This window comes from Microtus oregoni, unplaced genomic scaffold (genome assembly GCF_018167655.1).
Source record: "Microtus oregoni isolate MIOR12 unplaced genomic scaffold, Mior012 000042F_ref0000377, whole genome shotgun sequence".
NCBI lineage: Eukaryota > Metazoa > Chordata > Mammalia > Rodentia > Cricetidae > Microtus > Microtus oregoni.
Genome location: NW_024543209.1, coordinates 5,151,463 through 5,176,227, shown reverse-complemented (window position 1 = coordinate 5,176,227; position 24,765 = coordinate 5,151,463). Strand labels below are relative to the sequence as shown.

At 47.4% G+C, this 24,765-nt stretch overlaps 1 protein-coding gene across 9 annotated transcripts in view; it reads left to right on the top strand.

The window, feature by feature from the left end:
• Phactr1 (phosphatase and actin regulator 1) overlaps positions 1-23,397 on the top strand; it is a 422,199-nt gene extending 398,802 nt beyond the window's left edge. For all 9 annotated transcript variants that reach the window (XM_041632673.1, XM_041632675.1, XM_041632676.1 and 6 more), the window contains 5 exons: positions 6,260-6,315; positions 11,247-11,308; positions 17,415-17,555; positions 18,505-18,581; positions 20,223-23,397. In XM_041632673.1, the coding sequence (XP_041488607.1) occupies positions 6,260-6,315; positions 11,247-11,308; positions 17,415-17,555; positions 18,505-18,581; positions 20,223-20,238 (352 nt within the window). In that variant the 3' untranslated portion in view covers positions 20,239-23,397. The remainder of the gene's footprint in view (positions 1-6,259; positions 6,316-11,246; positions 11,309-17,414; positions 17,556-18,504; positions 18,582-20,222) is intronic.
• The last annotated feature ends 1,368 nt before the right edge of the window (positions 23,398-24,765 follow it).

The following is a 24,765-nucleotide window of genomic DNA, read 5'->3' as shown; positions in this document are numbered from 1 at the left end:
AGACAGGATCCCAGGCAGGCCGGGCTAGCCTCAAAATCGCTATGTAGTCAAGGATGACTTTGAAGTCCTAAGCCCCCTGCCTCCGCTCCTGAGTGCCGGGATTACAGGCATGCACCACCATTCCTGGCATCGTTTTTCTATTCTTGGCCTCCTTCCTTTCCCCATAAGAACAGCTCCTTTCCACTTGTGAATATGTAGGCCCGTTCCGTCATTAACATTCTATCTACCCTCAGCTTCCTAGAATTAAGAAAGCTGGTTTGGTTTGGCTTGGTTTTGAAGAAAAGTCTCACTATATAGCCCAAGCGGGTCGTAAGCTAATAATTCATCTGCCTCAGGCTCCCAAGTCCTGGATTACAAGCATGTACCACCATGCTTGGCTAAGAAATACACTTTCAAAGGTAAGGAATGAAGATTAAGATTGTTAGACATTACTGAAAATTCTCATGCTCCCCCCCACACACACACACACAAATGGGAAAAGGGAGTCTTTTTGTCAAATAACATTTGTATGTAATGTGTTTTCTGAAAGAGTGTCAGGCCACAGGAAAGCAATTAAAGGTTAATAACTGTTTGTTTTGGCCTTTGGGGCCGCAAGGTTATTATTTCATTGAGAATGAAAATTTAAAATTGTGGAGTCAAGGTTCAGGAGAGAGGAGAGCAATGAGACTTCATGCTGTAGTCTAGGAAACAGCAAAAGCGTGAAACCCAAACTATTACAATGACCAGGGTCTAGACTGGATGTTTCCTGCTCTTGGCCTCTTATCCAAAGAGTTGAAGACAAGGGCCACATAGATGTGCAAAAGTAGCAAGGTGGCCTCTATGGGAACAAAATACAGCACAGGAAAGATGCCTTGTCAATACTGACAGCAGCCACTTGAGTAAGGGCACTCGAGGACCCCAGGTCACAGCCTGGGCTCTCTTCTTATGGGCTCTAAAGAGGTGCTTATTACTAAGGGGTATAGTTTGAGTGGATCTCAATTTTGATTGATAGGTTCGGTCATATATTCATTTTGCTACTGTGCGTGTTCGTCCCATAATGCAACTGATTTTAATCATCTGCATGTTCAATTATGCAGAAGCATAAAGAGTAAATAGATGATTCTCTAATAAAAAGTTTATTTGAAAAACACAATATGACTTATTGAACATGTACCCAAACCAAACCAAAGAACAGCCATGCTCAGATGAGTGTGTTCTATATGTAACTGCGTTAGCTATCTTAATTTCTGTTAGCATGGTGCCTGTCTATTGATGTGGAGCTGTGCCTAGCGGCCCCGATAACACTGGAAGCATCCACTGTGCAGGCTGTCGAGCTTTCTTGCCGCTCTGTGCTGTTTTTCACAGTTTTGATGCCTAGTAACACACACAGCTCTATCCTTATTCCAGAACAAATTTCCCCTCAGCACCATTGGCATTTTCACAGTGTTTCTCCTAGTTATTATCTCAGAGAGCAGTATAGGGCTTCACCCTGGGGTCATGGCTCCCAGAACAGAAGCCAAAAATACCCTCTTACCTGCAACCTATTCAATCTCTTCAAGTGAGGGGGCCTTTTCCTAGTTACCAAAAATACTTGGAGCTTTATTCTTGTTTGTTAAAAGAGTCTTTTGGTCCCCCCCCCCCCCATCATTCTCCACAGCAGGTAGCCTCCATGTCGCTATGCCACCTGCCTCGGGTAGGCACTCGGATGCAGAAGATATAATCAAGGACATGACTGACTGGCTCGTGTCCCAGCTGATGGGAGTGGGTGATGGGAGCAGGTGACGAAGCATGGTACCTGTCCTACTTCACATCTGCCCTCCCTCTCACTGGTAGCCAGCATGGCAGGATGACACTGTGAGAGAAAACTGAGAAGGACAAAACCGGGTGCGTGGTGCCATGTTAGTAAGAGTTACGGGGCTAAGCAGGGGACATGGTCCCATGTGTAAAATCCCCTGCTGTGCGAGCCAGGCAACCTGACTCCAATCCCGGCAGCCCAGAGTGTAAGGAGAGAGCCAAGTCCTGATAGCCGTCCTCTAACCTGCACTCCTGGGCCACGGCACGCCCATGCACTCACACGCACACATATCACACATACACTAGGAATATGACGATGCTAAATAAAGTTCCATGTTCGCTTCATTTGCTGAGAAAAAGGCAAAGAGGAATGGGTCCTCTCAGAATAATCCTTTTGCACCAAGAAGGGCTCCCATACAAACCCAGAGTTCATATTCATCCCTGTAAGCACAACCCCGGAGCTTAGATATTAATGATTTCTATCATCTTTAAAACTCTGCTGATCGCCTATGTATGCCAGTATACAAGTGCTGTGAACACATAAATAAGACAATGTCTGCATCATTGAGGAGTTCCCAATGCAAGATCCTCCCATCAACCCTCAGCAGGAAGGGTAAAATCATCTTTAAAACCCGTGGCACAACAGAGGAACTTTTTGCCCTGTTCAGTGGGTCAGAACATCTCAGGTTTCCAAATCCGTGGAAGTGTGGCCAGGTTATTTCACTGTGGACTAGGAGGGAAAGACAGATGGGGCATTAGGGCCACTGGGGTTGCAGGGCATAGCTGGAATGAGTTTGCTTCTATCTTTAATGCAGTACCAGCCCATGGAAAGCTGTTAGCCGAGGAAGGCGACACTCTAGCCCTCGCTCTCCCTCTCGCCTCCCCTGACCATTCTCGGCATCAGAAATCTCACCAAGATTGGCAGTGAGGGGATGCTTTGCTGCTGTGCACAGAGATGGGCAGATCGAGGCATAGGGAGGAACAGTCGCTTAGGCGGGCTCTGCCCCTGATGAGTAGGAAACCCGAGCAGCTCGTGGGTGTGCACAATTCTGCCCAAGGAGCAGATACCATTATGCCAGCGAACTGGGGAGGAGCAGGAATTAGGCGTTGGAAGAGGAAGACGGGAGACTTCTGAAAGCAAAGGGAAAAAAGTAGCTGCACAGGAGCCTCTGGTCAGAAGTGTCACATGACAGAGAAAGGTAGAGTGAGGCCACAGGATGAGGCGATAAAGTCATCAATGACCTTACTAAGAGCTGATTCAATAGAATAGGATCGTTCAATAGCAATCCATCCCGATTGCTTTCTACTCAAGAAATTTGCATGCAACCCCAGGTATATTGGCATATGAGATTAGTATACAAGTCATTTGTTGGTAATCATAAGGAAATATATTTCAAAAACAATTCTACCATGGGCATATAATTTACCACTTATTTAAAAAGAAGCAAATTTGCGTGCTAATGAGATGGGTGTGCTTGTCTATCTGATATAATAGAATCCAGAGGTATAATGATTTGATATTTACATGCTAAAGAATGATGATGGGAAATATTAGAAGTTTTATTGTCTGCCAGGAAACACTGTGTTTCCATAAGAGCAGAGAACTTCATGCATATTGCAAAAAGACACTGCAACTCACAGCATGCTCTAGTGCCGATCCTAAGCTAAAGTGTTTCGGGCAGTGTTTGTTGACATTGAGAGGTGTAGCACGCTGCACACTGTGACATGTGTATATTATGTATGTGAAGGCAAGGCTGTGGTGGTAATATAGGATCAACAGGTGTGAACACTGACAGACACACCTTGTGTTCATTATGCATGTGAAGGCAAGGCTGTGGTGGTAATATAGGATCAACAGGTGTGAACACTGACAGACACACCTTGTGTTCATTATGCATTTGTTTTGGTTTTATTTGGTTTTTTTGTTTTGTTTTGTTTTGTTTGCATGGTGGGGGGAAGTCTTTCAAGACAGACTTTCTCTGTGTAGCCCTGCCCATCCTGGACCAAGCTGACCTCAAACTCAGAGATTCCTCTCTCTCTGCCTCCTGAGCACTGGGATTAAAGGCATGTGTCACATGTCCAACTACACATTTGATTTTCACTCTATTTCTGATCATTGCATGATTGATGCAATGGTTCAGAAACCTGTACTGTTGCCATGTTTTCAAGACCCCTGCATTCAGTTAAGAAGATCTGCAGTAACAGAACAGATTTCTCGGCATTGGTCCTGCCATGCTTTAGATTGGATAACCTTGTGGGTGGGCTTACCTATGCATTGTGGGATATTTAGCATCAGTATGGCCTTCTTCTAACAGATACCAAGAGCAGCTGCCAATCGTGGCAACCAGAAATAACTTCAAAAATGTGTGTTGAGAGGTAGAATCACCCCAGTTGAGAACCAGTGTGGTAGAGGGCTGTGGACTGAAACTGAGCCGTGGATAGGTTGTGGCGGTATCAAGTCAGGACCACCTTTTCAGGAGGCTTCTGGCAGCCAAGAGCAATCAGGTGGTGGGGGCCGGAAGAGGGCTTAAGACAGCTTCTGTGGTGGTTGTTTTGTTCTGTTTCATTTCTAAAGAAGAGCACATCTGTTCATCCTACAGAAAAAAAATACTAGAAAAGAGGGAACATTAAGATGTGGGGTGGTCATGGAGCAGCCCCCTTTCAGGTAACTCATAAGCGTCTCTAGCTGTGGACTTCAGCCAGTCCCCTCCAGAGGCTACCTAGGCGTCCCACCCTGGCTTATGTCATTAGCATCAAGTAGGGCCTGATCTGAAGGGATTCATTGGGAGTATCAAAGATCCAGAGGACTCAGGTCTTCCTTAGTAGGAAGTCCCCGGGGGTTCGGGTACTCCTTGATAGGAAATAGGATCAGAGACCGTATCTCTTTCATAGCATGTTACAGAGATACTTCCCAGAGCAAAGGGAGTAAGAGATTTGAAATTGTCCCTACAAACTTGAAAGCACTTTGGAATACCGTTTCCAGCCGCTTCAAGGGGCTGTCAGGCTCAGAGAGAACAAGACTTGAATTTGAAATAGTTATGTGTGGAGTTTCCGCGGACTTTGTATTTTGTTTGTCAGCCTGAATAACAATCAGAGCATTGGGAACAGCAGAGCATTGCAGTAAAGACCTAGGTGCCATGGTAAGCTATGGGCATGCGAGGAGATTGAGGGGAAAGATTTTAAAGGAAAAAGTGAGGATTGCTTAGTATACTTTAAAATAAGCAGCTTTGGCTAATGCAAGAATAAACAGCAAGGTTGACCGGCCTGACATTGAAAGCACAGTTAGGCAGACATCCTTATAGATATCTGTGGTACCGAGGTTGTAATTTTTGCAGTCTCCATAGCAGCTGGCTCGATTTATTTAATTAGTTCACTTGTTGCTAGGGCAAGATCCAAAGCAACTCCATCTTGATCCTGACAAGTTTCTTACATCCTGGGTCTCGTAAAACTCCATGCTGTAACCATCTCTCCAACTACAGACCTCCGTTTCAGAAATTTGGGGAGTACGATTAGAAATGCGTGCCGTTCTGCCGATCGTGCCCCAGTAGCAGACTCTGAGGAGCCTGGAGTTCCTTCCACAATCCTCCTCTCACACACACCTTATCAATAATACCTCGTGGGTGCAGTAGATGCGCTGAATATCTGCAGGGTCGTTCAATACCTGCCAAAAGCTTGGAAAACAAAAGTGTTCCTGTTCCAAATCAGATCCACTCTGTGTGATGTCTGCCCCTCCCCCCGGAACTTTGTGGAGGTGTCCAAGTATGTGGTTCTCCCCTTGTGAGCCATCATTCCCATTCTGGAGTAACTTCTGTCGCTACCTCTTCCCCCTGTTTGTCCCTCCTTCTCCACAAGGCACCACTAGAAGTTTCAGCCCCTGCTATGATGCTGCATTCTCCATGACTTAATTATGCACCCGGTAATAAGAGTCATTTCAGTGCCTGTTCATCTGGCATTCTATGTCTAATAAGGCTCTGGTGGAGATGGGTGGAGACAGGAAGAAGAGTAGCCATTGTTCTCCGCACACAGACACCCTCTCTTGCATGTCCTCCAGGCCACAAGCCTCTGTGCTCTCGGTGTGCACAAAGGTAGCAAGAAGCATGCGCTAGCCTGGAGGCAGAGAGAGAAAGGCAGGAGGCCACACAACCCTGCAAGTCAAGAGGCTACGAGGAAAGAAAGGGACTTCTGTGAAGAAAAGGCCCTGTTAAGTTTCGGTCTCCTGGCCTTGGGGCACTGGAGGAGCAGGGCTGGGGAGGGGCCTGCAGCAGGAGGGAGGGCAGCTTTGCGTGACCTGACGCAGGGTGCCCTTCCTGGGCTTGAAATTGAGGAACCAAGGAGGTTCTGGCAGCCAGTCAGTGTCTCAGAGCACAGGATGGACAGAGGACTCCAGCTGCTGACGCTGCCTGATGTCTCTGCTGGGGCCGTGGAGATCACCGACCCCAGAAGGATATGACATGGTCCAAAAAATTTTCCTGGATTTTTTTCGTAGGCGGCTGAGCCAGAGACCCACCGCAGAGGAACTGGAACAGAGGAACATTCTGAAGCGTAAGTTGACTGAGCCCAGGGTGACCAAATACTCAGGGCAGCCTTCCTGCTGGCTGTGTCGTGGCTTACCAGGTCTCTCCCTGGGGCCCATGGAGGCGCTGAAAACCCCTCCTGCTGGAGGCCTCATGGAAACCAAGGATGTTTTTTCTGAAAAGTTGGGGGCGAGCTATGCCTCTGACCTCTGGGTTATGGGTTAGGAACTCCCAGGCTGAAACCAGAGCCCACCCTGAGCTAAGCTGAAAATCGAACTGAGGCACTCACCAGAAAAAGGCGACTTTAAAGAAGGCCAGTGTCACACTTATTGACTTTAAACCAGTGACTGGGGCTTTGATGGCTAGTGTATGTCAGGGAAATCTGAGTGTGAGGCTTGGAAATCAGTTGGCTGCAGCTGACGGAACTCAGCCCCCTGAGAACCAGCTTTGCAGTGGGAGAAAGCCCTGCCGAGTGAACACTCAGCCTGTCCTCCTGAGTCTGGCCTAGCCAGAGGCACGCTCGCATGACGCTCCCATCCACCGAAAACTGGCTGTGAACAGGGGGAAAATGGGCCCCTTGTTCAGCTCGGGACATAGAGTGCATTTAAATTTGTGCAGAGAATCCACTTGGTACCAAAGCAATTAAAGAATGTGAAATGATGAAAAGAAGTAGCGTTCCACCAACCCAATATACCTCCATTCAACAGAAGATATTTGATAATTTCTGTAAATCAAGCCACACCCACCAGACCCTGGCTGCTGTCCTTACCTACAGTTTCCTCAACCAGTAAATAATATATTTACTTTAATATGTGATTCCTTTTCCCTGGCACCCCCCCAAAGCCCTTCTAATTTCTCTCCAAAAAGAAAAAAGAATTACATATTAGGAAGTATCTTATAGACACGTGCGCGCACACATCACGTGAGACTTTGCTCTAGGCGACTGGATATTTCCACTTAAAGTCATTTCATTTCTGGTTGCGCTTTTCTACCTCTCCTCTCGATGGTCTTGTGACCTGGCTACCATTCAGTGATTTGCTGCAGGACGATGTTGCATTTTGCCTGGGAAGCTTGTGATAGGCTCTGCAGCCCCTGTAGGTGCCCAGCTGCTTGTCTGTCTCAGAGTCCAGCATCCTTTCTCAAAGACAACCATTACCTTCCCAAGCTCAGAGCAGGCTGGTCTCGAGCCATTTTCCTGCGTCTAGAGTGAGCCTTACACAACAGTAAGGTGCCTAAGGATTGGTGTATAGAATTTTTTTCTCTTGCATCCATTTAGCTGATTGGTGGGGAGGGCGTATGCCATGGCTTTCATGTGGAGGTCAGAGGACAACTTTCCGGAGCCATTCTCTCGCTCCACCAAGTGAGTCCAGGGGACCAAACTCAGACTGCCAGGCTCAGTGACAAGCGCCTGTGTGCACTGAACCATCTCACCAGCCCTAACTTATTTTTAAACCAGTGAGCGCCCTCCAAAGTTTCTAAGTTTGCCAGAATATGGTGCCACATACCTGTAATCCCAGCACTCGCAGACCGTGTGTTAAACCGGCAGACTGTAAATTCTTGTCGGCCTAGGCTACATAGCAAGGCCCTGTTTCTAACAGTATTCTTCTGTACAATAGATGGCATAGAACTGTTAGCAATCTCTACTGTTGGGCAAGCCTTGGCCCTTAGGATGTTTCCTTTTTGCCCCGTGCAGACATCTGGTCCATTATAAAGTTTCCATTGTTGATGAGAACTGGAAAGGAGAGTAGGGAGCTCTTGATTCCACAAATTAGAAATCAGATAAAAGCTTCCTCCACTCCTCTGCTGCAGTTGTCCTGAGCTCTGCAAGCCAAGCACCGCGCCGCTGCACACCAGGTTTCTGTAAATGCTGTTTCCTGCAGCAGCAGTGGCAGCAGCGAAGATCCCGGAGAGAGGATTCCCCCGGCTCACATCTGGCTTCCACCTCTGCTTGACCCAGAGCCCAGAACACTATAGCCAGGCTCCTGGCCCTGGTTTTGTGTTTGGTTTGTTTGGTAGATTTCTGTGTTACTGTTGCTTCCTAGAGTCTAACCAGTCCAGGGAGACTAACGGCAAATATGTGATTGTGCCTGTGTTTTATCAAATGCCTTCTACCTTTTCCTGATAAAATAACTATAAATTCAGCCTCTGCCTAACCAAGTTCAAGCGGATTGATCATCTCTTGATTTCCAAACCTTTCAGAGATGGACCTACTTTCCCTGTGTGTTGGTTCTTTGTCTTTCTAAATTTATTTTCTGTGTTTATTATTTAATCTAATTTTTGGTTGGTCTTGTTTTCATTGGGGAGAGAGGTGGTTTTCTCTCCTAGTTTTTTTTTATTGTTGTTGTTTGTCTCCTGTAGCCCAGGCTAGCTTTAAACTTGGTATATACCCAAGGCTGATTTTGAACCCCTGAATACCCCTCCTCCACCTTCCAGGTGCTGGGATTGCCTATGTCACCACATCTCTGACCTACTTAACTATTCTATAAGAAATGTCAAGCAGTCTTTGAAAACATTCCCAAACAATCAGTTCTAAAACTTATCTTCTGGGCTTTAAACTGGGAGAGAAGCTGGGAGATGTTGGCAGTAGAAGCTGGGCTCTGTCTGCAGTTCCAACCTGCCCAGCCTTGTAAAGCAAGCCCTTCCTTTGTTCAGTAGCCAGTGAGGCCCCATGTGCATCTGAGCACACAATGAACTCTGAGGAGTGGGCACCATGACGATGACGTCACCAGACTTTTGTGGCCCCTTTTCTCAGTTGCCTAGTGGGACTGCCTTGACATCCTCTTCCTGAGAATTCATGACACTGGGTTGGTAAATGGCTTTGAGCTAATGGTATGGACACCGTAGGTGGCAGTTTATGACCCGCACCTCTGAGGGCCTGAAAACCTACTTCAGAGATGAAGGCCCCTGTGCTGTGTCATCTCTGGTACAGAACACCCACCCTCATGGCTCAAAAGGGTCCTGTAGGTCAGGAGTGAGGTCGGACCCAGGAATGGGAAGGAGGACCAGCCTCAAGCAAATTGTGGCAGCAGGAAAAAGCAGAGGTCTGCACTGTTTGAATGGTGAGCTGTGTCAGGTGTGGCTGGTGGCTTCTTTGCCCGGGGCTTTCGTGAGTTCTTTTTGGAAACCCAGAATGGTAGCCCATAGGGTCTCTAAATTTCAACATGGTGCCCTTGAGCTAAATCTAGGACAGACAGCAAGACTGCCTTCCTTCTATCCTTTTTCCTCCTGCAAGTATAGCTAGCTGCCTGGGGTCACAGCTACCTCCAAATTGAGTCTGGATAGAATGATTTATACTAAGATGTTAACGGCTGGCTAGTTTCTCTTTATCACAGTAATTTACATTTTTTTAAGAAATATCAGTCTTTGGGTATCCCTTCTTCTGGGTCATGCTATCTGCTTCCCAGTTTATCTGTGATAGGTTAGTTCATCCTAAGATAGCAATGGCTATTAGAGATGTTTAGCAAAGAGCGATGTGTGTGTGTTTTAAGGAAACTCTGGGAAGGAAGTAGGGTTATTAAATTCAAAAGAAGAGGCTTCGTGGTTCAGTACTGGCACTGTGGCCCATTCCACAGAAGGAAAGGATATTTCCTGTGCTGTGCATACAAGGTCCTGATACCCACAGGCAGACAGGGACACAAAATTATACCCTGGGAGTGTCACTCAGGGCCCTTAGTCCTGCTCTGAATGGATGCCATTTGTTGCCAGAAAAAAGTTGTCGCCAGCTTTGGTCATAGCTGGCTGTAACTGTTGCTGACTTCTAGGGTAGTGGGAGGGAAAAGCAGGACTACTAATTACATACGCCCCACCTCTACTTCTATGCACTGGGATTTCTTTCTCTGAAAGACTTACCCTGTACCGAGACCTTTAGAAGCCAGAACTGGATAATAACTATGGAGCATGATAACAGAATCATAAAGTTGCAGAAACATCACTTGCCAACCACGATTACAAAATGAGAACACAGGTATCCCGTGCAAACTTAAGGGACACCGTGCCCACATCCACCCATAGTTTGCTTTTGCTGATGCTCTCCTCACCCCATGACTGAGGACCTTACGCCTTCTGTGACACTAGTTGGCGTTCATGGTATTTTTCAAATCAGATGGTACCATGTTGATGAATGTGCTTCCACAGAGAACAAGGAGCCCTTCCAAGACCCAGAAGGTAAATGACGCTCTGTGTACGGTCATTCTGTTAGTTCAGACAGAGAAAACGCCCAAGTCCTCCGCCCTTCTTCCTAATCCCTTCCCCAGACCCTTACTTTTTAAAGTCTGATGAGTCCATTGTTCATATATCAATCTGGGAACGTTTAGTCTCTGGAGTGTATTCCTAAGACCCTGCTTCCAAATCCAAATGCAAGCACCTATATTCCACACTCTGGCCTCTTCACATGGGTTCTTTGGACTTCTTGGGAGATTTAAAGAATTAATGAACTTAGGACTTGTGCAAGGTGAGAACTCTGAAGTCAGTGCCCGCAGTCTTTCAGGCTGCTGTTGACTCTGCCCCCATGTCATTCCTGCAGCAGGTGGAGGCATGTCGCCTCTCCTACCCTACAGGGCTCTGATCACTGGGGCCACACACAATGAGCCCTTTCAGCCTCTCAGAGGCTCTAAGAGGCATGAGGTTTATACCTTTCTCAAGGAAGGCATCCTGAGTCTCCCCAAAATGTCTGTCACTGCCCAGAGTGCACCCACACTTCTCCCACACACCTCCTTGGCTTATAATTACTTGGCTTATCCCAGCATCCTTGCCTGGGCCCCAAACCCAGACATAAGGAGAATAACAATGCAAAAAAAAAAATTCTACCAATTTGAAAGGGTGCATCCTTCAGGCCTAAGGATAGCAGGGAATGGGACGGGATCTAAGTGCTTCATCTAGAGCCTGAAAAACTCAGAGGTTACACCTGGGTGTGGGTGACACCATGCACTGTAATCAGTAGCATCTGCCATGTGTTTTCAGCTCGGAATGAACAAGAAGAGCAGGAGGAGAAGCGTGAAATCAAGAGGAGGCTGACTCGCAAGGTAAGATAGCTCCCCACGTGCGGCGCTACTCTCACCCCTTGGTTTCTATAGCCAGGAGGGCTTTGAAGCCTCTTGATCCAGACTGCTGAGACTCCCTAACATCTTTCTTGTGGATAATGGTCAGCTGAGCTGTAACTCCAGTTTCAAGGGAGCCCAGCATCTTCTTCAGGTATCTGTGAGCACCAGGAACACACATGATATAGCTAAAGACAAAACACCCATGCACATAACAGTGAATGAATAAAAAGAAAAAATAAGTTTAAAAAGAAATAGATTGTGTGTGTTTTAACCCTACCACACCATTGGAAACTCATTATGCAAATCAGGAGTTCAATCAAATAAAAAAAAATTGCCAGGAGGCTGGGTAGTGGTAGTGCATGCTTTTTATCCCAACACTAGGAAGACAGAGGCAGGTGGAGCTCTGTTAAATTCAAGGCCAGCCTGGTCTACAGAGTAGTTCTAGGACATTCAGAGATATAGAGAGAAACCCTGTCTCGAAAAACCAAAAAAAGGAAGGAAGGAAGGAAGGAAGGAGAAAAGGAGAAAAGGAGAAAGAAGAAGTCAGACTTAGTGGTATTTAAGTCCCAGCATTTAGGAGGGAGAGGCAGGAAGGTCTCTGTGAGTTCAAAGCCTGGTCTACATAGTAAGTTCTAGGTCAGCCAAAGCTACACGGTGAGACCCTGTCTCAAAAAGAAAGAAGAGACAGAAATACAGGAAGGAAGGAAGGAAGGAAGGAAGGAAGGAAGGAGGGAGGGAGGGAGGGAGGGAGGGAGGAAGGAGGGAGGGAGAAAGGAAGGAAGGAAGGAAGAAGGAGGGAGGGAGGGAAGGAAGGTAGAAGGAAGGAAGGAAGGAAGAAGGAGGGAGGGAGGGAAGGAAGGAAGGAAGGTAGAAGGAAGGAAGGAAGGAAGGAAGGAAGGAGAAAGGAAGGAAGAAGGAGGGAGGGAGGGAAGGAAGGAAGGTAGAAGGAAGGAAGGAAGGAAGGAAGGAAGGAAGGAAGGAAGGAGAAAGGAAGGAAGAAGGAGGGAGGGAGGGAAGGAAGGAAGAAGGAAGGAAAGAAGGAAGGAGGGAGGGAAGGAAGGTAGAAGGAAGGAAGGAAGAAGGAAGGAAGGAAGGAAGGAAGGAGAAAGGAAGGAAGGAGGAGGGAGGGAAGGAAGGAAGGAAGGAAGGAAGGAAGGAAGGAAGGAATTTAGTAGTTCAGTGTGGGCATGATGACTCATGCCTGTAATCTGAGCATTCAGAAAGCTGAGATTGCATCAAGTTCAAGGCCAGCCTGAGCAACACATTCTGAGTTACTGGCCATTTGGTTTTTTTAAAAAAATGTTTAAAATAGCATTGTCTTTGCTATGACCAAAGGACACCATGAGCTTTCTTTGTTCCTCTGTTACTACCTGTCTTCTGCTAAGTCCAGTTGGAATTATTGGACCAGGAAACTACCATAATGCCAGGAAAATACCAAGGAAGTACTGATCCATTTGGTGAAGATGTTTGAAAAGCATTTAAAACTCATACAGCTGGGTTTGGGCTACATTTTAAATAGAAGATATCGCCATGCTGTAAAGACCCACAGGTCTTCCAAAACATGAGTGGCCTCTTGGGGAAAAAAAGACACATGAATAATAAGCTTGGAACTATTCTTGGATCCTGTTGAAAGTTTAATGAATTGATGGTACACAGGATATAACACTCCCTCCATCTGCCTCTAGTGTTTTCAATCAGCCCCCTGCAGTGCCCTCTTGAGAAAAGGCTACTTAGTCTTAACGATGGTGAAGAGACCCATTAGAAATAATTCTAAAGATGTTCATTAGTGACTTTTTCTCCCTGGAAACATTATATAAAGGATGAGATTTGGGGGTCCTGAGAAGTGATTTGTACTTCTCGATGCTCTATCTTCCCCAAATCATCCCAAACACTGGTGGCAAGCCAAATGCCAAACTAATTAAAGGAAGGAAGATAAACAAGGGCCTGGATGATGGAGTGTCTGGCTGGCATCACACAGAGAGGGACGAGAATAGGAGCTGAATGACCTCTCTTTGGTCAGTTGCTCTAACTCCAATCTTTGGTAGAAAGTGTTATTCCTGAGAGTCAGGAGAGAAAAACCAGTTCTACAGTTCTGAACCAAATTTGAAGCAACCTTTAATTAAATGCTGACCAGGATGGACTCCGATCAGGTCCACTCTAGGATCTTAGGTAGTGGTCCTGATTCACATTTTGCAGGGGTTTAAAAAGGCAAAATGCACAATTCCCATCAGGTCCAATCAGGGGCAAGCTTACATCCTGACATATTTCCTGCCTACATACCTCCTGCCCATGTGTGATCAAGCTTGATCACATCCATTGTGGATGGGTCTAACAAAGTTGTTTAGGGGAGGAAAAAAAGGCAGCTTGCTATTTCCCAGCATTCCAGGCAGTTAATTTGTCCTTGGGCAAGGAAAGAGGGGTTTATAGGCTGACTTTGGCCCTTATGCATGGCATGCCTCTTATTATCCCAACACTCTGGGAGTCTGAGACAAGGGCATAGCTTTGAGTTTGAAGCCATCCTGGGGTCTAACAAGTTCCAGACCAACCTGGGCTAGATAGTGAGACCCCGCTGAGAGAGAGAAAGAGAAAAGGATTATTTAGATATCTGTCAATTCTTTCTTCTTAGCCAGAACTCCGACTGTAACTGCATGTAATGCGTTAGTCGACTGGGCAAGAGTTTTGCTTCCCACACTTCTGACCCTCAGGATGATGATGCTCACAACCTTACACCCACAAACAGCCCCTAGATTCTACAGTTGACATCATTGTCCCCCTCCCCCACCCCTGTTCTCTCTCCACCCCGACTGACCACCTTCTCACTCCCCCACCCACCCACCCCCACCAGGGTAATGGCCCTGTGATTTCAGCCTTTCCAGTTTCCTGAGACCGCCAAGGAGATCTTGAGAACAGGAATGAGTGTTTCAGGAGGAGACTGAGGGAAATGTGGAAACCGGAAATGTACTATTTCCCTGGGTCTGCAGAGCACTGGTGCCCACCTGTAGGTGGGAAACACACAGCCTGCCCTGGCTCTGGACAAATTCGTTTCCCTGGAGCTTCTATCATCTCAAAACCAGATGCTCGGCCCTGATTTCCTTAATAAAATTCTATTGAATTTTAATAGACTAGTGAAAAATAAAAAATAAAACCCAGAGGCTGGTGTTGATACTAATAGGTCAAGTCATTTTTTAAATTAAATTGAAAACATAAAAATTATATGCTAGAAATAAATGCCTGTCTCCCCTCTCCAAAAACAAAAAGGATTTAAGAGTAGAGTCGGAGAGATAGCACAGTGAGTGTTCTCTTCCCATGTGCAAGGCCCTACAATCCATCCAAACCCCACAAACCCCAGGAAAGGGCAGCTTCCTAACTGAAAGCACACATGGCTATATGATGAGAGGAAGGGAAGGGCTAAACTTAGGGTTTGGGTTGTATTTCAGTGAATTTGGATCTCAGTTGGCTCATTTTATGACACTGCTGGCATAGATTGATAAAAAATACTGCCCCTTTTCCATTCTCCCAATCCATCGTCCTCAGAAAACTGGACTTTATCCACAAAGATTGTATCCTCAACATCTCGAGAGGAACTCATGGTTTGGGTATCAAACATCTTCTGAGCTTGCACACATAGAAGAGTGTTCTGGAAGATTCTGACTAGTACCTGCGTCCACATTCCACCCAAGACCCCCAAGATAGCAATCTGCGCTGTCCTTACTTGTCCCTTCCCAGAACGTAAGCATGATATCATGCTGATTTGACTTAGAGCGAAAGCAACACAGGATTTGGGGCGTGAAAAGCAGCCCCTGTCTTTGAGCCCATCCATCCTTCATCTCTGTCCTTGAGCCCATCCATCCTTCATCCCTGTCCTTGAGCCCATCCATCCTTCATCCCTGTCCTTGAGCCCATCCATCCTTCATCCCTGTCCTTGAGCTCATCCATCCTTCATCCCTGTCCTTGAGCCCATCCATCCTTCATCCCTGTCCTTGAGCCCATCCATCCTTCATCCCTGTCCTTGAGCACATCCTTCATCCCTGTCCTTGAGCCCATCCATCCTTCATCCCTGTCCTTGAGCACATCCTTCATCCCTATCCTTGAGCCCATCCATCCTTCATCCCTGTCCTTGAGCCCATCCATCCTTCATCCCTGTCCTTGAGCCCTTTCTTCACCCCATCCTTGAGCCCATCCATCACCCCTGTCCTTGAGCCCATTTTTCACCCTGTCCTTGAGCCCATCCTTCATCCCTGTCCTTGAGCCCATCCATCCATCACCCCTGTCCTTGAGTTCATCCATCATCAAGTCTTCTCTCCAGATTCTGCTATTAGACAGGCAACTGATAAATGCTAGATAATGATTTATTTATTCATTTACTTCTTTGAAGCCAGGGAGGGGGCAGATAGACTATTGCTAGAGTAACCCAAACTAGCCCTGAATTCACCAGGTAGCCCAGGCTAGCCTTGAACTCTCGAACCTCTTGCCTTAGCCTCCTGAGTACCGAGATAGAAGATGTCAGACACTAAAACCAACTACCCCAGTATGGTTTCCAGGAAGGTAAATTCAGACATCATGGCTTAAGAACCTTGCTCAGGATGTAGCAAACATCAAAAATTAACACTACTTGTCTAATATCCTGAGGTAACTGGATCAAAGAACACAAAATGAAGAATTTTATTAACTATCTGTTTATCTGGTGTGACTGTGGCAAAAATTAAATGTTTTTTTTATTTTTAACTTCAGTATAAATTCTATCAACTCTCATATTTCAGAAAGAACATTTGGATGCCAAGATGGCCACCTTTTTCATTTACAGCAACCTTGGCCACATAGCTTGGGAAACTTGCTCATGACAAACAACATGGATGCCAAAGCGTCTAGCCCTCAGAAAATATCTGGTGCCTCGGGACAGACTAAAAACACACTGCTCCAGGCATGGGCCAGTTCCATAATCATTAGACTTCTTTCTGATCCTTGGAGCTTCCTCCTTTAGCCAAGAAGGACCCACAGGCCTAGTCGGTCCTCCCCTGTGCTCACCACCAGAAACTTCTCTGTTTAACGGCAGCAGGCTGTCGTCTCATTGTGCCATGGCAGTGGCACACTGGAACATTCCAGCTCCAGCCAAGGGCATCAGGCAGATAGCTACGTGGCAGTCAAAACAGGCAGAGTAATTTGGATTTGCTGTTTGTTTTATAGACCAGAGCTGTAAGACTTTATCTGAATGCCTCTTCTATTAATAGCCTTCAACAGTCTAGGGCTCGGAGGAGAAATTGTTAAGTAACATTGGTTGAACATGAGTTGACAGCATCATAAAGGGAATGGTTGTATTGCTCCATAAGAAACAGGCTTGTGGCAGGGAAAGATAATAGAAATGTCAGCTTTATGTAGTTAAGGGACAGAGGAAGGGTGCTCAGGGGGAATACCAGGGGATGGCTAAATAAACATGATTTTATTCTTCCTTCCTCACAAAGGATTTTCTCCATGGCATGTATGTAGCTTTGCTCAGCTCTGTGTTGGCTTACTAACCTTATAACTGACCTTCTGAAAGAAACCCTAAAAACTCCTAAATCAACATATCCCACCCCCTCACACTCCAGAGGCTGCGTGCATACCATTTGCGAATGCTCTTCTGTATGCTTAAAGCACACAGGCACAGATATCCATGTGTGTCTACACAATATGTATTTGCACACACACACACATATTGTGTTACAAACCCATTTTGCAAGCAGCACTAAATTTAAGACAGAGATGTGGACTCACCAATCCAAGGTTAGACAGAATCATTGCTTAAGGTGCTTGCCTCTCACTGGGTGAAGGACAGACAGGGAAAATCCATAGCATACTCTCTCAGCTAACAGACAGCCAGGCTTCCTATCAGGCCAAAAAAGCAGTCTGACAAAGGACAGGCGGTTTTCATCTATGTAAGATGGAGAGGTTGAAAGGGACAAGAAAGCTCTCAGAATCCCGGAGTTAAGCACTCCGGGGTCTGCTCCCTGCTCCATCTTGCTGTTTCAGTTGTCTTCCTGGACTCACCATCCACACGTACAAGTTCACAACTGAACCCATGGTCTAAAGTCCTCCTTCTCCCTCCTTGCAGCTCAGTCAAAGACCCACGGTGGAAGAACTTCGCGAGAGGAAGATCCTCATCCGCTTTAGTGACTATGTGGAGGTGGCAGACGCCCAGGACTATGACCGCAGGGCAGATAAGCCATGGACGCGACTCACAGCTGCCGACAAGGTAAGCAGGGGTGGTGAGAAGGGAGGCGGGGCCTTACACGTAAGGAGAGCAGGAACCCTGTCCTGAAAGGGCTGCCAGCAGGAGTACTCCAGGTGACCTATGGGAAGCCACTCATTGGTTCTTCACATGGAAAAGACACAGAAGATACTGTGTCTGCTTCCCCGAAGGAGGGAGGCCAGAATCTTGATCCATTTGCAGGTGCTATAACAGAACATTTGAGACTTCATAATTTTATATAGAAAGGTTATTTAAGGACTAAAGTTTGTGGAAGCCAGAAAGCCCAAGGTCAGGCAACCTCCTTTAGTGAGAACCTCACACTCCTCCATAACAGCACATAAGTCCAGGAGCTAGATGTAGTGGCATTCCATTCATATTGTAATAAACAAAGTATACCTGAAGGTCAGAAATTAATGGTGCTTCAGCTAGACCCATGCCAGAGAGAAAATATAGGAGTCTTACTTTGTTACAGCCTGCTCCTCCTGTTTAACCGAGCCCATCCCCCATAAAGGCGTCAGTCCCTCTTAACAGCCAGATTGCCTCTGAAAGGTCCCCACCACCTAGTATGGTGGCATTGAGAAGTAGAGTTCCATCCAACACAAGATCCTTCAGTTCGCATGTCGGGGGACTGTGCCCAGAAACACAGAATAACATGAGCCTCCAGACTTATCACTGGCTCTCTGTGTCAAGACACTCCTCGGGCACCGGGCAAAACTGCCAAAGGGAGGTGAGACAAAAGTACTGTGTGTGCCATCTGTAACCCCATGGGAAGCAAAGGGTGCAGAGACCTCATAAAATGTAGTCAGCTCCAGTAGAGCCTTGTGGTGTCCCCAAAGAGGGTACGTCCTGGAAGGTTTTAAAGGACACCCCAGGTGACTTTTTTATGTAGTTGTGTGGAAGAGCAAAAATATTTCTAGATATGACAGATGCTGACCAGATGCCACTCTTCCAGGCTGCCATTCGGAAGGAGCTCAATGAGTTTAAAAGCACTGAAATGGAAGTCCATGAGTTAAGTAGACACTTGACAAGGTCAGTATTGGCGGGGGCCACTTGAATGTCCCCGGTGGCAACATGTGTTTTCCCTTTTGTGCTCTTACTTTATTTTGATTGGAGACCCAACTGGCCTGGCACTCACTACATAGCCCTGACTGGCCAGGAACTTAAAGCAATCCTCCTGTCTCCACCTCCCGGGTGTTCCATCATGCCCAGCTCTGTCAATATTTACTTTCAAATAAATACCCATTTGCCCTAGATTACCAAGTAGTTTTGTGGGTAAGAGGGGTAAGACAGAGATCAGCATCAAGTTCTACCTTTAAGTTGGTCAAAGAAGGCAATGAGGTCCTGTGTTATGGCACACACCTTTACCCCCAGCACTAGGGAGGCAGAGGTAGATGGATCTCTGTAATGTTCAGGACCAGCCTGGCCTACATAGGGAGCTGCAGGCCAGTCAGGGCTCCATTGTGAGACCCTGTCTCAAAACAAAAACAAAACTGAAAAATGCGGCACAGGTGAGACCTTGGTGTGGGTCCCATGGCAGATGAGGAACACAGGAAGGGAGACAGAATACCGGATGCAAAGAGAGCTTGGGTGAAAGTTTGTTTAGAGGGTGTTGGAAAGGGGGGGCTGGGAGAGGGAAAGAGAGGGGGAGAGAAGATGAGAGAGGAGTGGGGAGAGGGGGCAGAGGAAGAGAGAAGAGAAGAGGAGGAAGGGGAGGGGAAAAGAGGAGGGAAAGGGAGGAGAGAAAAGGAAAGGAGAAGAGAAGAGAGAAGACGGGGTAGAGGAGAGAGGAGTGGGGAGAAAGGGGCAGAGAGCTGCCTCTTTTAAAAAAAGTCGGGAGGGATGATAGGAGTTTGCCTGTCAGAGAGAGAGAGGGAGAGAGAGAGAGAGAGAGAGACAGAGAGAGAGAGATTGGGAGTGGGCAGAGGTTGTCTCTTAAAGGGATACTGCGGGATACTGTCTGGGTTCAGGTGACAGGGACAGTCAGCATAATCCTAATAAAACAAAAGAAGACCTCAGGCAAAGAATGTTCAAATGTTTAAGGCCCAGGCAAAAAGTCACCCTCTGTTTTTTGTTTTGTTTGTTTGTTTTTAATTTGCTCAAATGAAAACTCTGACATGTGTTGGATGACCTCAAAGTGGGTTTTTATAAAAACTAAAGCTGGGGAAATAAGAGTGTTGCCAACATACAGTCAACAGAGGCCAAACCTGGGCAGAATACCAAAATACCACACAGGACCACTAAAGACTGTTCTGTTGTCCTGTGTTCTTCTACCAAGCAGTCCTGTCTGATGTCGCTTGGGGAAAATGGGACACGGAAAGAATTTGCTCTGTGGGGTGTATGCGTGGCTAGTTAGTAAGCCATTGGTTTCATTTGTCTAATCACTCTCCTTTGGAGAACACGTGGAGACCCAGGACTTGCCAGTGAACATGCCGCCTGACTCAGACACACAGTCCCAACTACCCTAGTGCAGACACCCGTTTGGGCCTCCAAAGACTCCAAAGTAAACTTTCTCTGGTCCCTGAGGTGAAATCTGTGGAGCTCAAACATGTAGGGCACCCCCTTTGTGTTTGTGCCACGGGTGGGAGGTAGCACTGGAGGATGGAGAGATGGGCATGTGGGATCGGGGCCTCTGATGTTCCCACGACCTTGATGAAGTTCCTTGTTCCCCAGGTTTCATCGACCTTAACAGCGGGATTACTCTCGAGTGCTCTGCTGTCTTCAAAACATAAATTTATAAGAACCATAAGTGCTGGCATTTGTCCACTTCCCCATTACGATGTAAATCTGAACTGCCTTTTTTTTTATAAAAAAAAAATGAAAAAGAAAAAGAAAAGAAAAAAAGGAGAAGAAGAAACAACAAAGGGAAACACAGTCAGGATTCTGTATGAGGAAACACCATGATGACCACTCCTCAGTCAAAAGCTGCTGGCACTTCCACTACCAAGAGGTGTCCCCGCCCCCAGCAGGGCCCTACCTGAACGCTGTCCAGAGACTGCCTCACCCGCCCCCCAGCCGGCCAGCAGGCACCACATTGGTTCAGTCTTCAATGAACCCTTCCTTGCAAGGGCCTGTTGCCTGAGTTCAAAGAAGCCCAGAACAGCGGGTTTGGCATGGGTGTGGCTAGGCCAAAGTCATGATTCAGCGGGACCTAAACTTGGTCTGTCGCATAGGCTCCACATGAGGCATTGAGAGGGTCTGGAAAGGGGAAAGACCTCTCAGTTCTCCCCCGCCCCCCAGTGCTCTGGGTATAGGAAGCTGAAACTGAGCATCTGCTTTGACCCCCAGCCGGATCTGAACTGCCTTCCAGAAGACTGAGGAATAGTGGCTGCCTGCTTGGTTCTCATTCGTTGACCAGCTTGTGTTTGGAAAGCCCAGGGCCATGGGCGATCCACACAGAAATGCCCTTGCTAAGATTCCCTGCGGTATTCATGAGTATGAGCTGAGCAGAGGCTGGGTGGGGTCAGGAGCTCCACTTGGCCCCCATTTTTCATTGGCCTTGTGACACCCCTGAGACAGGAAGATGTGGCTTGGTCGTTTTCATAACTTCTGGAGGCCAGAGCTGGGGATCAATGTCCCAGTGCCTCTCCAGGGCCTTCCACTCTTCTGTCTGTTCACTGAAGAGTTTCTGCATCTTAGCAGAGCCAACATCTCAGCAGGGCTAGCACTGGGCAAGATTTTGCCAGCCATGACTGTCTATGGCGTCCCTTACTGCTCTTCTTACCAGAGAGATTCAGTCTTCTCTTCTCTCCCTGCCCCCCTCTCTCAGGATGTGCCTCCAGCTGCCCTGTTGACAGGGCCTCCAAGGGTTGGGTGCGCACTGAGGGAAGGACACCCCAGACCCTAAGGAGGCCTGCTGCAGCACTGTTTCCTTCCTAATGGAGCTCACAGACCCTTGGGTGCAAAGCTCCGCCTCCACCCCTGCGATGCACTCGGCTTTCAGAGTTGCCATGGGTTCACTAAGTGGTGGCTTACTCCCCATCCAACACACCCAGGATTCAGAGAGTGGCAAGCCCCAAAAAGTTGTCCCCTTGTCAAACCAGTTGGGACCATGTTACTCTTTGGACACAGCACCTATCAGTGAGGCCATGCAATTTTACTCTTTGGACACAGCACCCATTAGTGGCTTCATGGCCAGTTGCTAACCCAGGAACCAGACAGAGTTAAAGGAAAGCTTAGATCAGCTTCCTAGGTAGCACCGTGCAGCTCCTGGGCACTGTCTGGACCGAGTACACCTCTGTCCAGCCCAAAGACATCACCATCACTGGATTTCTCTGTCATTATTATTTGAATGTCCAAAGGGGTAGGGAAAGGGTGGCAGGATTTTAGTATGGCTGTAAACACAGTCTTCCTGAAAGACTGACTGACCTTTGAATGTGCACAGGGTAGGAGGAAGGGTACAGAACTCTTTCCTTGAACTTCCCTAGGGTGAAGGGTAGGCACGTGTTCTGGGTGGAGGTCCCTGCCTGGCTGGGCCCGAGGGCCTCACTTCCTCTAAACAGCAGCTGCACTTCAGGCTGCTGTAGTGTCCTGGCCTGACAGTCAGGCCTTCCCCAGCCTGGAGGAGTCCTAAGGAACTCCTTGGCTTCCCTGCTGGCCTTGGTTCTAGGGCCCTTCTGAAGTCCCAGATGCATCTGTCTCCCTGCTCCAAAGCAGCGGCTGCTGTCAGCAATTCCCTTCAGCGTGCCCAGGAGTTGGCCTCCTCTTTATACATGGAAGAAGTTGGACACAATGCTGACATCACTTCCTGTGAGGCACCATTTTGCAGAAGTCACTTGCTCAGAGTTAGGGGTGTGCTGCACAAGCTCCTAAAAGGTCACCACCTCCTTTGGGGGCAGGGGGATCAGCTATTTCAAGGCCCTGATAAGTGGTTCCCGCCCAGGCTCTGCAGCCTCCCCAGCTGTGGGAAGGTACTTTCCCTCTCCTTCTAAGATCCTGGAGTCTTTAGGGAGCCGGAACCACATTTTCCCCCACTTTGTTAGGACAACTGAAGTGACTTGAACTGTTTCTAAAGGTGACAAGTTGACATTAATTGGGGGATGAAAGGCTAGCTAGGTGACTTTAAACATCCCTCTCTGAAACAGCTGCAGTCCTCAAGTGAGTTCATCTTGAGCCTATATATCCGCATCTGAGCACCGTGGGGTGCGGGTTCACAGGAAGGGAAAATGTGAAACATGTCAAACCTTGTTTTCTTCTCAAAAGCAAGCGTTGCTGAAAGCCCCGTCCGTCCCAGCTCCACTTCCCTGGCAGAAGAGCCTGCCACTGGCAAACGGGCTTTTCCAAAATCCTGATCACTCCTTCCCCAGGCACCCTGAGAGCCCTGCCAGGTTTTCAGAATATGAGCCTTTCTGCCAGATAGAGAAACCAAACAAGGCGCTGGTCCGCGCGAGGAGGCGCTCTGAGTTTCTTTTTTTCCTCCCGCTTATAAACATGTGTTTGTACTTCCAGAATGAGCATCGTGGTGTGTCGCTTCGACGAATGGGATCCCAGGCTCTCCCTGTGCAGTCAGTGGGCAGGGGTCACCTTCGATGACTTCTTCCTCACATGAATCTGTTCCTCCCCAAGCAGGTTGCTTTCTTCCAGTCGCTTCCTGGTGTCTGTACATAGTTCGTCTTTGTATAGGAGTGAGTGTGGTGACCGTCGACCCCATGCCCTTCAGGGCTCTAACTTAACAGATGACGGCTGTATGAGGAAGATGCTGTACATAGAATATAAACTAAGCTGGATCTCTGTGGCCTAGGTTTTGTACATACAGAAACTGCATGGCATTTAAGTTATTGTTTCTCTCTGATGATGTATGCAGTTTCTTTAAAAACAAACCAAAAGAAAAAAAATGTTTAAAAAAAAATCTCTGACTACTGTGTTCTTTTAAACACCTGTCAGCAGGAACCATCAGAAATACCTGGGATAGGGAAGGGTTGGCAAAGAGGAGGTAAACGGTTATTGGAAGACCAGCAAGCTCGTGTTTCTGGCAGCATTGGCAGTGGGGGGAGTGGTGGGCAGGGATGACCACTGCCCATAGATTAGCTTTCTCTTTAAGATTTATTTATTTGTTTTGTAGACTGTGTTCTGCCTGCATGCAGGCTACAAGAGTGCACATGGTCTCATTATAGATGGTGGTGAGCCACCTTGTGGGTGCTGGGAGTTGAACTCAGGACCTCTGGAAGAGCAGCAGGTGCTCCTAACCCCCTAGCTATCTCTTCAGCCCCTAGATTAACTTTCGAGAACACTTGTATTCTCAACCTTTTTTGACATTTTCAGAAATCTCCCAAACCTCTGTCCCTGAGTGTTCTGGGGAGAATGGATATGAATTAGCCTTTAGTTCAGTCACTGGGTGGTCTTGGTGGTATAGATACCAGACAGCTTTACAGCCTGGGGGCCTTTGCTGTGCCTCTGCAACTGAATAAAAGCTGTATTTTGCTTTGCCCTTTGAGAACAGTGGGCCTTCTGTATCTGAGGACTCAACCACCTTTGGATCAAAAATATAGGGGGGGGGGGATTGCATCAGAACTAAACACATATGGTCTTATCATTGTTTTCTAAACAATACACTATGTCACCTTCTGACCCCACATATCCACTGCATTGGGTACTAACATGTCATTTAAGCATAAGGGGGGATGTCTACAAATCATGGGTTTTATACCAGAGACTTGAGCATCCCCAGATTTGAGATGGGAATGGTCCTGGAATTCCACAGATGGACAGACAACTATGCATGCACCTGCTTCTTGAAGAACTTGAGTATCCAACAAAGCAAACATTCTCTCACATGAACTAATGGTGTCACTAGGCTGTAATGTTGAAGGGGCTAGGGAAGCAGAGGGCTGCCATTTGCATGGGGGAAGTTGCTGGGTCTCAGATTCATGAGCCAGCGATGTGAGGAGCCAACTCTCGGGAGGGAAGCAGAGCAAGGGACTGCCTGTGTGGAGCCTCAGATAGGAATAACCTGGGGTCTTACTGGTGCATAAATACTTCAGAAGTCTTGGGCGTGGAGTCCCGTGTTTGGCAAGCTCCTCGGGCCTGTGCTACGGTTGGGCTAGGAACCACACTGACGGGCCTGGCTTCGGAGAGCAGGCCTCTTGCCGTGTCCAGGACTCGTGAGTGGCCACATGAATGGAGCTAGACCACTGAGAGACAGAAGGAAAGCTCCAGGCTCCGTGTGTTCCCAGCAAGAGTGGCTATGGGCGGCACGGTGAGTGTTTTACAAGGGTCT